This window comes from Aquila chrysaetos, chromosome 3 (assembly GCF_900496995.4).
Source record: "Aquila chrysaetos chrysaetos chromosome 3, bAquChr1.4, whole genome shotgun sequence".
Lineage (NCBI taxonomy): Eukaryota > Metazoa > Chordata > Aves > Accipitriformes > Accipitridae > Aquila > Aquila chrysaetos.
Window position 1 is genome coordinate 1,247,100 of NC_044006.1, and position 12,649 is coordinate 1,259,748.

The 12,649-nt window shown below is 55.3% G+C and overlaps 1 protein-coding gene across 6 annotated transcripts; it reads right to left on the reverse strand.

Moving 5' to 3' along the window:
- Window positions 1–804: 804 nt before the first annotated feature.
- Window positions 805–12,096, reverse strand: TBC1D20 (TBC1 domain family member 20). 6 transcript variants are annotated; one of them, XM_041122770.1, is made up of 9 exons: window positions 11,326–11,626; window positions 10,182–11,020; window positions 9,218–9,403; window positions 7,901–7,984; window positions 6,232–6,418; window positions 5,300–5,401; window positions 4,251–4,392; window positions 3,360–3,544; window positions 805–3,214 (listed from the first exon to the last, which is right to left on the reverse strand). In XM_041122770.1, the coding sequence occupies exons 2-9, from the start codon at window positions 10,546–10,548 to the stop codon at window positions 2,959–2,961; spliced, it is 1,509 nt and encodes a 502-aa protein (XP_040978704.1). In that variant the 5' UTR covers window positions 10,549–11,020; window positions 11,326–11,626; the 3' UTR covers window positions 805–2,958. The 6 variants fall into 6 exon arrangements, with proteins under 6 accessions (XP_040978704.1, XP_029864618.1, XP_029864619.1 ...); XM_030008758.2 differs by lacking the exons at window positions 10,182–11,020; window positions 11,326–11,626 and adding an exon at window positions 11,949–12,096; XM_030008759.2 differs by lacking the exons at window positions 10,182–11,020; window positions 11,326–11,626 and adding an exon at window positions 11,949–12,095 and having other exon boundaries at window positions 7,901–7,981.
- Window positions 12,097–12,649: the final 553 nt, after the last annotated feature.

Below are 12,649 nucleotides of genomic sequence, written 5' to 3' on the forward strand. Positions count from 1 at the left end.
CCCAGCAGCGTGGCAGAGCTGGGCATCATATTAACGCAGTAACAGGCACATGGTGCAAGGAACAGCGCTTTGCTGGCTGTCCAGGCTTCCCTCTGCTGTAAAACCCCAGCCCTGCCCGCCCCCTGTCCCCCCAAACCCCGCTGAGCCCCCAGCAGCCCTCCACACCTTGCAGGCCTCCCTCCCAAAGGGCTTTGAGCGCTATTGAGAAAATTGGTCCTGGAAAGGAAGCCACAGGGAACTAAAAATAGCCCCAGACCGATCCAGTAAACACGGCCGCCAGCCTCGAGCCACCCAGCAAAACCCGCTCCCAGCCCGGGGAAGGCGGCTGCGTCACACCGACTCACCGGAGCGTGCCCGGCTACTGGACGGGGGAAACGGTGATGGCCAGGCCTCTGCCGATGGGCACCATGCCCAGGATCTCCTCCTGCAGCCAGGCGCCCGTCCCAGGGTGCAAAAGGGGCCGGGAGGTCAGGCTATTTCCAGCCCCGCTCTGCCCACCGTGCCGCTGATGAGGGGGGGGACACCCCAGAGAGCCGACGGCACGCGCAAGTCCTGGCGTTTCACCAAAGGTAGGCAGATGGAAGGAGAACAGCAACTGGGGCACGCAAGAGCCGTTTGGCTCCGCTCCCGCTTCTCTTCCCACGGGGCTGCCGGGTGTGAGGCCACGCAGGTCGGTGACCGCAGAGCTGGCGTGGCCGCCGCGGGGATGTGCCAGCTCTGGGCCATGGGGTGTCACGAGAGCAGATCTGGCACCCCCGGCCCCATGCCACGGCCCCTGCCGGCACAGGGGGAGGGAAGGAAGCGTGTTTAGTAACTGTTTATTTTACAGTTATAAGGTTTGTACAAATCTGCATTTACACGGGTACGTATAAGTCTTTGTACAGAGTAACTGAAGCACCCGAAGTGACCATCTCCTCCCAGGCCCTTCCTCCCCTGGGGACAACGCAAGAACTAAAGTGCATCATGGCCAGAGAGCGGGGGGGCTGCAGGGGCTTCCCCCCCAGTGGGGGGATTCCAGCCATCCCCTCCTTCAGGGCAGTGGGGGAGTGTACAGAGGGGTCCTGGGACCTCCGGCAGAATCCCCAGGTCACCACAGACTCTCCTGCACCACAAGTTTCTAAAGTGCTAAATCACCCAGCCCTCTGCCCCACACCACTGCTGCCCTGGGGAGGTGTTGAGGGGCCAGAAACAGGCTCTGCCTTCAACCACGCTGGGAGAGGAGACCCGTGAGCAGCCCCCGGCTCTCACCAACGGCACAGACAGCCCTGGCACGAGCCAGCCGCTGGCACCAGCGAGTGGCAGAGGGAACAGGTCTTGCTGCCCTGCCTGCGCGAGAGCAGATTCACACGTTCCGGATTTCAGCCTGCAGAGGCAAAGGAAACTCCTCTGCTCAGAGCTTTATGGAAACACAGGTCAGGCATGATGACTGCCCGCACACCCTCCGGCCACAAAGGCATGGCCCCTCTGAGAGCGAGGGCCCACAGGGCAAACCAGAACTTACCCAGAGGCAGTTATGAACCGACAGGCAAGGGGTTGGGACAGGAGGGTGCTGAGTCTTGCAGGGCACGAGTTTTCTTCCCTATCCAGAAATCTGTAACTCTTCAACCAACACCCGATTTTCAGGTGTGCAGCCCCTGGGCACGGCACAGATGGCTTTGGGCACAACACAGCAATGGCAGGGGAGCTGGGCGGGAGCCGTAAGGGACAGGTAAGGGCACTTGCGGGAGGTTTAGCAGCTCAGGGGAGAGGTAGAGGCATATAGTGTCTATTGGCTTTGTCTCAGTGGGACACCGAGTTGTCTAGAATTCGATGCTTAGCTCAGAGGGCAGGGAGTGCTAGGACTGTTAACGGGACTGGATGGGGAGACAGAAGCTACGTGGGGGTTGGGGCTGGCCTTTCTGGGAAACTCCCTCATTTGTGTTATTCCAAGGGGCGACCATGAAGTCTGATCAGCTCGTGGGGGAGATTTAAGACAGACTTCCTACCGCAAAATGTTTCACAAGGTGGAAAAAGCCTTCTCTGCATTAGAGCCTGCTTCCAGAGCTGTAAAAAAGTCTGCAACAGGCGTTTATGGTGCCACTAACACTTGTGGTGATGTGACCTGGCACATGACAGCACATACCTCGTGCAGGGTGAGTGACACTCATCTCTCACCTTGCTGACCCAAGATACAACCGTGCTACTGCCAGCAAAGGAGCCCCAGCAACCGAGAGCTGAGCTCCCTCTGGCAGTCCCACAGGTCTACTCCCGTCCCCTGCCCTTCTGTTCTGTAAACAGAGCAGGCTGCAAAGATGAGGAAGCAAAAGGAGCCATGGAGTGTTACATGCTGGAGACAAATCTCATGGCAGGGCGCTGGCAGAAGTGAAAGGTTTGGCTCTACTCAGAGGGTGCCTATAGGAAAGGGAAGGATCGGACCACCAGCAAAGCTGAATGCAGACAGGGGAGTGTGCTGGCAGCCTGCAGACGGGAGTGATGCAGAGCCAGAGGGCTGCCCTGTTCCTCAGGAGTATAACAGCCCCTCGCCCCTACACATGCACACACCCAGGCCAAACCCTGCCATGACACTCTCCTCCAGGCAAGGATCTGCCCTCACTCCCACTAATTATCCCCAACAGAGAACGCGGGATCGTTTCGGCATAGCCCATGCACGGCTCTCCGCTCGTTCAGTCACCTGTGCACAGCCTGAAAAGCCTGACTCATCCGTACCTCCGGTTCCTCACGAGATGGCGGCAGTGCCCATCTGCTCACCCCTGCACGGGGAGGAGAGAACAAGGTGAGCGTCGGTGTGGGTTACAATCCTGCTGGGCTGGTTCCCATCAGTCTCTGTTGCAAAGGCCAAAAGCGTCACGGGACGCAGCAAGAATAAAAAATAATCTTCAGACAGGTCGTCCTTTCATCAAACATCACCCCTTCCTGCCAGGGAAGGACACAGTAACAGGGAAGGCCCTTCCTCTGGCTTCAGGGAAAAATCTGCAGTTCAAACTTGGGTGCCCACTCCAGCGCACTTTTCACCACGGCCAGGGCAGCTGCTCCCAGCGCGACCGTCAGCCCCATCACCGCCAGCTTGACAAAGCGGTTGGTCCTTGGCTTTGTCAAGATGGATTTTGTCCGCTCCTCCCCTCGGAGCCGCTCCCTGAAGCGTTGCCTCAACACAGTGTCTGGTCTCTGCTGCACTGACGCCAACTCAAAGTCCTTAAAAGTGGAAGCCGCAGTTCTGCAAGAGAAGAAACGGGTCAAGGAGTTTCCCCAGTTCACCTTTGGGGCCAGCCTCCTGCTAGGGAGGAAGATCTTCATGAGGAAGGAAGACCTGGCAAGAGGATGTACAGAACACATGTGCACATGGGCTGCCCTGCACTCACCGTTCAGCCTGCTGCTGAGCTGCCTCCCTGGCCAGTTCGGATGGTGGGAATTGGACAAAAAGGTCCCCAGCTCTGCTGATCAGAGTCTCGTAAGGAAGGTCCTGTGGGATCTGGGACAGGAGGTGGTGGACAGAGGCCATGTCGCACTCGCAGTCCAGAACTTCCTGCTCCCGGTACAGCACGATCTGCAGAGAGGAGCGAGAACACTGAGGACAGCCAGGGAAGCAGGGGTGACTCCTTGTCCCTCGCTGGCACTCACTTCAGAGCCAGAAGAGAAAAACATTTCACTTCCATCTGAAAGACCTGCCGTTCCGCAAGGGGACACATCGCAGCAAAGCACTCCCTGTCTGGGAAAAGAAACGCCAAACCCTTCCCGAGACTCTGAGGCTGTGGAAAGCCCCTTCCTGGGTAGTTAGGTCTGTCTCCTGAGCACAGCCTGCTACTGGCGGGTCAGAGACATGGGCAGAACCTCAGCAGGGCTTGATTCCATGACTTGCCCTCAAACGTTCGGACCTCCCATAGGAGAAAGGGTAGATGAATGCACAGCACAGGGCTGCCCCCAGCCAGACAAGCTCCCCAGCACCCGAGCAAGTGCCCAGAAGCAGGGCCACCACATGAAAGCAGAGAAAAACACCAGGTTATGCTGCCTCCACGGCACTGAACTGGAACAGCCTGCAGATCTGGACAGCCCCAGGCTGCCTTGAGCAATCCTGGATCCTAGCAGCCCTCTGCCATTGCCAAGGACATTGCTGGCCTCGGGGTCCCCTGCAGAGCAGGGTGCAGCTGGGGACAGCAGCAGCACTGGGTTTGCCAGCCCCCCTCTGCAGCTCCAAACCACCGGCACCTTGCAATACTTCAGTTAATCCCCCTGTCACTCTGGGCAATACCTACCACAGCAGCAAAATAAATGGGCATCAGTGGATGGCAAGCCAGGAAGAAGTCATATAATCGCACGACGTGCCTGAAGTCAGACAAAACGTGCCCAAACCAGGTGATCAGCCAGCTGAGAGCAAAGATGGTTCCCACCTCCGCACTGCACAGAGAGAAAGTGCTGTTAGATCAGCTGCTGCCAGCAGCTCGGAAACAGTGCTGAAATGCTCCTGGGCGATCCCTGCACTGCACCTCCGTGCTAGGAAGGGAGATAGACCTGGCTACTGGCAGAACATTCAGAGCTCAGTCCACACCCATGAACTGTACCTCTGATAGAATCCCAAGGCAAAATGCTGCCATTACTCATCTCACATCCAGTGGGGTCCACACTAGAGGTCCAAACGGTCTGCTTTCAGGAGAACCTGAACATGTGACGTACCACGTCACTGTCTGGCATGCTGACCTGAGGACACCTGAAGTCCTGCAGCCCAGTCAGCTTTTCAGGTTCCTTTCCACCCTAAAGGCTTACTAACTTCTGGGAGTTTCTAATCAAGCTTGGTACCCAAAGACATTCTGGCCATGAAACGTAACAGGGACACTTGCCCAGAAAATTATCCTGGATTGAACCTTCCCACTTACCTTCCTGCTTCTGCTTTATTCTGTCCGGACTACACTTGTGTGTCCCTATTGCACAACCTAGGAATTATCCCCAGAACTAGCAATGAGCTACAGGAAGGTGACAGCAGCCACAAAACTGGGCACGTGAAGCAGTTGTGGCAGCTTTGTACGACACCATCTGCAACTCCCCAGCCTTTCCAACATGGACAGCGGACCACTGGGGTGAAGATGACACCATTTAAAACCCTTCAAGACAGGCAGCACAAGTTTGGGTTTGCTCAGAAGCAGAGTGCCACATGGCTTTGGACTGTCACCATTAGCTGCGGGTCAGCTGTTGACTCACTCTGAGGAAGCCACTGTGATGGTGGGGACATGCTGGTGCAAATGGTCCCATGAACAGTAAAGAGACGGGCAGGGGAGAGCTAGGAGGCTCCCAGGGAAGGTCAGCGTACCTCTGCATGAAGTCATGCACCTCAGGGTTCACCTGGTCTATGATGGGCATCAGGTAATTTAAAATGTGCTTGGTATTATCCATCGTTGGGTCCATAAAATCCCTGAGGAAAGATTTAAAAGAAGCTCCGTCAAGCAACCACGTCAGTGAGCTCTCCCTCCAGGGAGGCAGCCAGAATGTAAATAAACGTACTTGCAATGAACAGCTTTGCTGGCAGGGTGGCCCCCAGCCCCAAGGAATTCTGTCTATTTGGGACAGCCCCCTTCCTACCTATCTGGGACACGCAGGGCTGATCTGCACAGAAAACCCAGACCCAGACAATCACACTGGTGTCAGCTGACACTTCTTATTTTGCTGCAGTGCATGCATGAACGGTAAAGCCTTTCCAGCACCCAAAACCTAACTCCCTGTCTGGGAGAGGAGGGAGAATCCCTCCAAACCACTCCCTAGCTGAAGGCTTGTTCTCATTTCAGTGCACAAATTGGAGAGTCACTTGACTTAGGGGCTCAGGACAGTGGCTGTACAGACCACCCTTTCAGTGCAAAACTGCCCAGGGCTGTATAAGGCAAGTGGGAGGCACTGTGCTGAGCCAGCCCCCAAGAGCTGGAGAGGCCCTGACAGCAGAGATGGCTAGAGAACTATGAATAATGCATGTGCGTTGGCTTTTTCAACTTCAAGAGATGCTACAAATTAACTGACATCCTTCAATTAACCCCTCCCCAGAGCACAACTCCCTGCAAAGCCACGTGCTATCGTGTGGTCGCGCTGCTCTCTCACAACACCCCTCTGGGTATGGACATGACAGGCAGCCGGCCTTAACCCAAGGCTCTGCCTGCCAGGCTCCCCTTCCAGGCCAGCCCCATCTGCTCAGGTGTCCCCACAGCTTGAGGACACGCAGGTGGCTCCTCATCTCCAGCCGAGCTTGCTGAGTACCTGAGATGATGCGTCGAGAGCTTTTCCACCAGAGCCGTGGCCAGTCTGTCACCCACCACCAGGAGGAAGGTGACCACGATGTCATGGTAGCCCTGGTAGTAGTGCAGCTGGGGGTTGCGCTTGAGGACGTGGAGGATAATATCGATGAGCTCCTCCTGCAAGCCTTCCCTCTGGTCATCCGGCATCCCTGTGGGGACAGCACCAGGCGGTGGTGGGACAGGCTGTGTCACCTACCGACACCTGCCGTGGGAGCAAGCGCGGCTGCAGTATGCAAGGAGAGGACCTGTGCATTTACCAACGTGCCTGATCCCAAGGGATGTGGTGCAAAGGGGAGGGGGGTAAAACTAGCAGAAAAAGTAAACCAAGCCCTAATCCTGCCCCCCAAAACTCTGATGGCCCAGGGGAAGGCAGCCAGTTGTTAGGTTGTTTCATCTTTGGAGTTGCAGTGCCCCTACCTGCGAGGAAGTTGCCGTGGAGGATGGGAGCAGGGTTTACTGATGTTTGTACAGTGCTGCGGAGAGCGAGTTGCGCTGCTCATCCAGCACTGCTAAGGACATTTTAATCATTTTTCATTTCCCAGGGGTTCTAGAAAAAATTAAACAGGACCCATTTTCACAGAAACTGAGCCAACTGCATCAGATTGCGAGGCCTCCATCGCCACAACTTTATATCGGTCCCCTGCTAACAACATGTGTTTAGGGACAGGATGTCACAGGAAAAGCATTGTTCCTGCCATGCACAGCTGCAGTCAGTTTCTGGCAGTCCTTGTCAACAGATAAAATGCCCAAAGGCCAAGCAGCAAGTCCCAGCGGAGATCCTGCAATGACAAAGTTCTCCTTTTCCCCTGCTTCACTAATGTGTCTAAAAATAGGCAGGAGGCTGCCATTCAAGGGCAAAAAAAGTCTGTACTAGCAGACCCTTCAGGAATCAGGCTTGCACACAGTATCTGCACTCGAATGAGAATCAGTCAACTGTTTACACAAAATAAAAGCAGCAGAAGGGGGAAGCAGACTCTGGCCAGAAATAACGACTGCTCTGCAGAGTTAGATAGCTGCTGGATTAAATGTTTTATAAATAGCACAACAAGGCAGCAGCCACCCATCAGAACTAAACAACTGCAAAAACATTTTGCTTCTAAAGGTTCAGAGTTCTCTTAAATTTGGTGCATGAACCCAATTTTGAGACTGTTTTACACCAGAAATTGTTCTAACCACTGACAAACCTGCTTCCATGCCCTTGAGCTAGACCACGGTCTAAAATAAACTGAAGCAAATGGTACATTTCTCAAGCATTCCATCTATCCTAATCTCACCCAGTTCACAACAGGCGAGGGGCACACAGGATCCAAGCCTTTCTGTGCTGCAACTGTTCAGTGGTACTGGCCTGCTGGCACGGGGGGTCAGTGGGGCAGGGGGAAGCGTAATGTTGGAAGAGCCACATCAAAAAACAGCTGTAGCACAGGCAGCTGAAGGAAACAGATAGCCGCAGAATGGCTCCACTGCATGAAGAAGCTGCTGTAAGCTCACAAGGAAAAGGCTTTCTAGAAGTCAGGCTCTTGGAGCAATGGAGCGTCACCTACTGCAGCCCCCCGACTAAGGTCTGAGCCAGGAGGAGCCCCATGGCACAGACCATCCCCCCGCAGAGCGGGAAGAGGAGAATCCCCTCTCACCTGGTGGGAAACGGCGCAGGGATCGCCGCACATCTAGTAACACTTGCTGGTAATCTTTATTGTCCTCTCGCAGCTCCTTTCCTGCTGAGAAAAAGACGAACATGATTAACACTGAGTAGTGCAAACGTACCGGGAAGTGACCTGGCTGAGGGAGCTGGGAGAAACCCTGCTGAAGGCAGGAGGATGAGGCTGCACGCACAGACACACCGCCCCATCGTACGTCCCCTTTTTCGTACGTCACACACCAGCCCTGTCCCCTCACTTGCATTGCCACGCATTCTGACACTAGCGGCACTTCAGTGCAAGGAAATGAGACTACTATTTCTTTAAACAACATATGTTAAAATGCTTAAACTGACACCATTCCCAGCATTCCTGGAAACATCTTTGCTCCACAATTTTGCTGTGCAATTCAAAGCTTGCTGAGCAGCAGCAAGGCATGATACACTGGGGAGACCACAAAGAATAGTTTAGTAAATAGAAATAAGTCAGAAGAAAACCCCACCCACAGGTAGCTAAGATAGTTAAAACCGAAGAGAAAAGAATTTGCTGGCACACACTGAACTATCTACGCGATCACGTGAAATTAAATGTTGTCTTCCAGCAGCTCTGATCACCTAACGTAACCTGGTTCTTGACTGACATGGGGTGATGCACCTTCTGAATGGCTACAGATTCAGCAGCAACAACAAAATCTGTTCTGGGGACAGTGACTGTAAAAGCTACAGGATTTGGAGTTTCTGCATTGCTGAGGTTTAAAAACCGTGCAGGTACCTCATCAGGAAGGTCATTTTCCCTCCTTCTGCTCTGCCCAAACACCACACGCGCTTCGTGCAACAAACTGCTTCATCTATGCCTTGAAGGGACACCTCGGAAGTATTTCGGCCAAGCCAGGCCTCAGCACAGCCACCTCTCCATGGGAGCAACAAAAATTAAGTTTGATACTTTCTGCTGCAAATGAACTTACACATGCCAGCTAACTGCTCGGGGCCACACCAACTGCATCCAAAGTGAACTAATCTCCATCACTGTCACTGAAGATAATAACACCCTCACAGCACAATGGAAATGTTGTTTTTAGGAAGTTGTGTATTTCCAAATCTGCCATTTAACATACAACACAGTGCACAAAGCTGCGGTGGTCATGCTGCAGCATGAGTCCCCTTCGAACACGAGCTTGGTGGGAAATGGACCCGCATACACAGGGAAAAGGCAGGTCAGAAAGCATGTGCTTCAACCTCTGCAATCCTTCCTCTAGCATGCACAGAGATCACCAAGCCGTTCTTCCAAAGCACCTGAATCCAGGCTGTTCCATACCTGGAAGAGGGGGCAGGTCGTCTGTATTAACACTTAGCAGCTTTGGCCACACTTTGCAACGAATCTCATCTGTCAAGAGCCCCCCCTCGCTGATCGCCATCCGCCTGAGCGCAGCCACGTCGATGGGGTCGCTGTTGAGAGCCTGATAAATTTCTGCCACTTTTCTTTTCTTCTTCGAATCAAAGTCTGTAAGAAGACCACAAAGAGGCAAGCTGATAGGCAACACGAGCACACAGAGGGCAGCAACTCAGATCAGGGGGGCAAAATCTACCTACAGCGATGTCACACACACAACAAGGGAGATGACATGGGACAGTCAGCACACGCCCTGCCAGGACAGGCTAAGGATGACCTTGGTGGGTGACCCACCAGCTGACTGTCCCCATCTCCACAGGCTCCATCGGGGGCACGTCATGGCTCGCAGGGCAGGGCACCCCCACCGCTTCCCCACTGCTCCCACCCTGGGAGGCAACCGCTGCTCCTCCTGACATGGGAGCCGCCACCGCTGCCTGAGCGGATCCCTCGCCCTCAGCTCCCACACTCCCCAACAGATCATGGCTCCATTCAGGACCGTGACAGCCGTGCAAAGCCATCCTGCAACTGTTTGCTCTCTGACGCAGCTGCCAGCTGAGGTGTCAAGTGTTTCCTAAGACCAGGACTTCATGTTCCTACCAACTCCCAGCTAGACAGCGGCTCCTGGATGCAGCCGTCCTAGGGAGAAGTCTGAGCATTTCCAGCTCAGTCACAAGAAAGGACATAATTATACCAGAGTTAACAAATCACAAGCGTATTGACTTCTCTCCCAACAAACACAAACTTGCCAGCTATTACTATAGGCGCAGGTTAGCCAGTATTAAACAAGTACCACTGTTTTGTGGAGCAAATGAGCTCAGGTGCAAGTAAGGAATGGAATAACACACAAAGCACACGGTGCTCTGGTTTCAGATGGGTTAAACACACTTACAGGACACAGGAGTGTTTCCTGGGGAGCTGAGAAGGGACACTATTTCACACCGCATTGTGCTATTTGTCACCGCTGCCTCAGGTGAGGAAGGAGAGAGGTGGCCAAGAGCCATCTGATATCCCACACTGGAGGGGTGTCCACTAAGGAGGCTTTGCTGAGTAGCTGCAGGGCTGGAACGCAGGATGAGTCCGCAAACACTGCCTTTACCTAAAGGCTTTTCCAACAGATCCAACCACTCTTGGGATCCAAACGGGATTCCTTTGCTAAGGGACATGTCCGAATAGGATTTGGGGCGGGAGGAATTAAAAGGATCCTGATGGAGAAACAGCTGTTTCTCAACGCTCCACCCTCCACTCGGGGAGTGCATTCCTCTGCCCACGTGGCACCTCCAGCATCTTGGCGCTGCTCCGGCCCTCTCCCTGCTCCCGCGGAGCTGTGTACAAGCGCCGGGCTGGAAACGCCACTTTCTGTGGCATCTGAATGGGAAACGGCAGGATGGCAGGCTGCTCAGACACACAGACGCTAAGTAGGTCAAGCAGCGGATGCTGTCCCTTCTCAAAGTACCCTTTTTAAACACTTTTTGAATGAAAACAAGCTATAATAATCTACGACAGATCTCCAAGTCCCCTCCAAACACCAAGTTCCTGGTAGCATTAAAGCTTCTAACGCTCACCCAGTGACCACAATTTCCTTTTATTTCCTTTCCTGCCCCTTGTGCAAGCAAAGTTATTTGCACGCCACCAGAAACCAGCTCCGCTCAGCTGGCTGTTCCCCATCCCCTGCGACACGCAGACACTGGGCTGTCACGTACCGAAGCCTCGGGAAGGAGGAGACAAAGCCTATGGGAGAAAAAAACTCCTGTTCACACACAAAGAACTTAAGGAGTAGTACGAAGGAAGGAGCATGTATCGTGGGCTCCTCTTCTAAAATTTATTGGCAAGTTCCCCAATATTTACACTGTTTAAATGTACAGTGGACAATACCTGCAAGTAGTTAAAAAAAAAACCAAAACAACAAATGTATTTCAAAACCTTTTTTGCACACCCACAAAACCTTAACTCGCAGCGTCAGTTACGCTTTGGAGTAGAGACAGAAACACAAGCTCAGAGCGCGGGGGCTTATCGCACCGTAACTCAACCCGTACCGTCACGAAGGGTCCACCTGACCGGATTTTTATTTACTTCCGCGGCTAAAAACAGCTCCTGGAACACTTCTCACTGAGGAGCAGCCGAGCAGAGCACCCGCCGGCGTTGCGGAGAATGCAGACGATCTCCGCGGGCCGAAGAGGGATGGATGACCGCCCACACCGGAGAGGGAAGCGGCCCAAGGGCTGAAACAAGGCGCAGGCACCGGGCACCGGTACTTACACAACGCTTCGCAAGGCCGGGCCAGCCCCCGGAGCTGCTGCAGAGCCCCCCCCCCCCCCCCGTTACTACCGTGATGGGCGGCCTGGAAAAGCAAAGCCCAGAGAGCTCCAGGGCCCGGCCTCGAGTCAGGCAGCGGCCAAACCGCAGCCCCGGCTGCTCCCCGCCCGCCCCAGCCCGCTCCCGTATAGCGGGAGGGTTCCCGGGGGGGGACGACAGGGCTTCGGCCCCCCCCCGGACCCCCCCCCCCCGGGGCCGGCCCCGAACGCAAGCGGCGAGCCCCGCCCCGCCGCTAGGGGGCGCCGCCGCGCCTGCAGGGGGCGCTCCAGCCCTCCGCCCACCTGAGAGGAACCGGTGTCCCCCACCCACCCGCCCGCCAGGCCCGGCCCAGCCCAGCCCGTACCGTGGCCGCCGACACCGTTGCGCGGCGGACTCCGCCGGGCCATGTTCCCGTGCGCTGCGGCGCATACCGGGCCGGAGACCGGACCGGGCCGGGGCTCCGCGCTCCCCGCGCCGTCCGGTCCCGTCCCACCCCCGCCCGCTCCCCCCCCGCCCTTCCTTCGCCGGCGCGCGGGCGGCACGTCACAGCGTCCCAATGCGCAGGCGCCGCTCCTTGAGGCGCACCACGTGGGCAGAAGGGGGCGTGGCACCGCTGCGCATGCGCAGAGGAAACGGCGCGGCATGCTATCGCCCCCTTTACTCTCCCCCCCCCAGCGCCGCTCACCGGGTCGCGACGTTTGTTTCAACGGTTTTATTTAAAAAAAAACAAACAACAAAACAAAAAAACCCCAAAAAACCAAAAACCAACAAACCCACAAAAACGCTAGACCTCTACAGCACAGCTTCCTCCCAGCGCAGTCAGGGGTAGATAACACATCCACCAGTGCCGCTGCCATCTCCATAAGCCCCCCCTTAAAGAAACTCTGAATTTGACGGCCAAGAGGAGCAGCGAGACAGCAGCCGGGCCGAGAACCAGCTCTTCGTGCAAGGGCTCGCCACGTCCCTCCACAGGCAGGCTTTCGCGCTTCTTTGTGCAAGGGCTGAGGGGCACGGGGACCGTCGGCTCATCCACCTCTTTAAGCTCGGGGGGAGCAGCAAGCGCTC

Excerpts from the sequence above, each read along its gene's own strand:
- TBC1D20 (XM_041122770.1), bottom strand. The coding sequence starts at position 10,548 with ATGCACTCCCCGAGTGGAGGGTGGAGCGTTGAGAAACAGCTGTTTCTC. Across the intron at positions 6,419-7,900 it reads CCTGCGCCGTTTCCCACCAG|GGATGCCGGATGACCAGAGG; the intron begins GTGAGAGGGGAT and ends CTGTCCCCACAG. Across the intron at positions 5,402-6,231 it reads CTCTCGACGCATCATCTCAG|GGATTTTATGGACCCAACGA; the intron begins GTACTCAGCAAG and ends ATCTTTCCTCAG.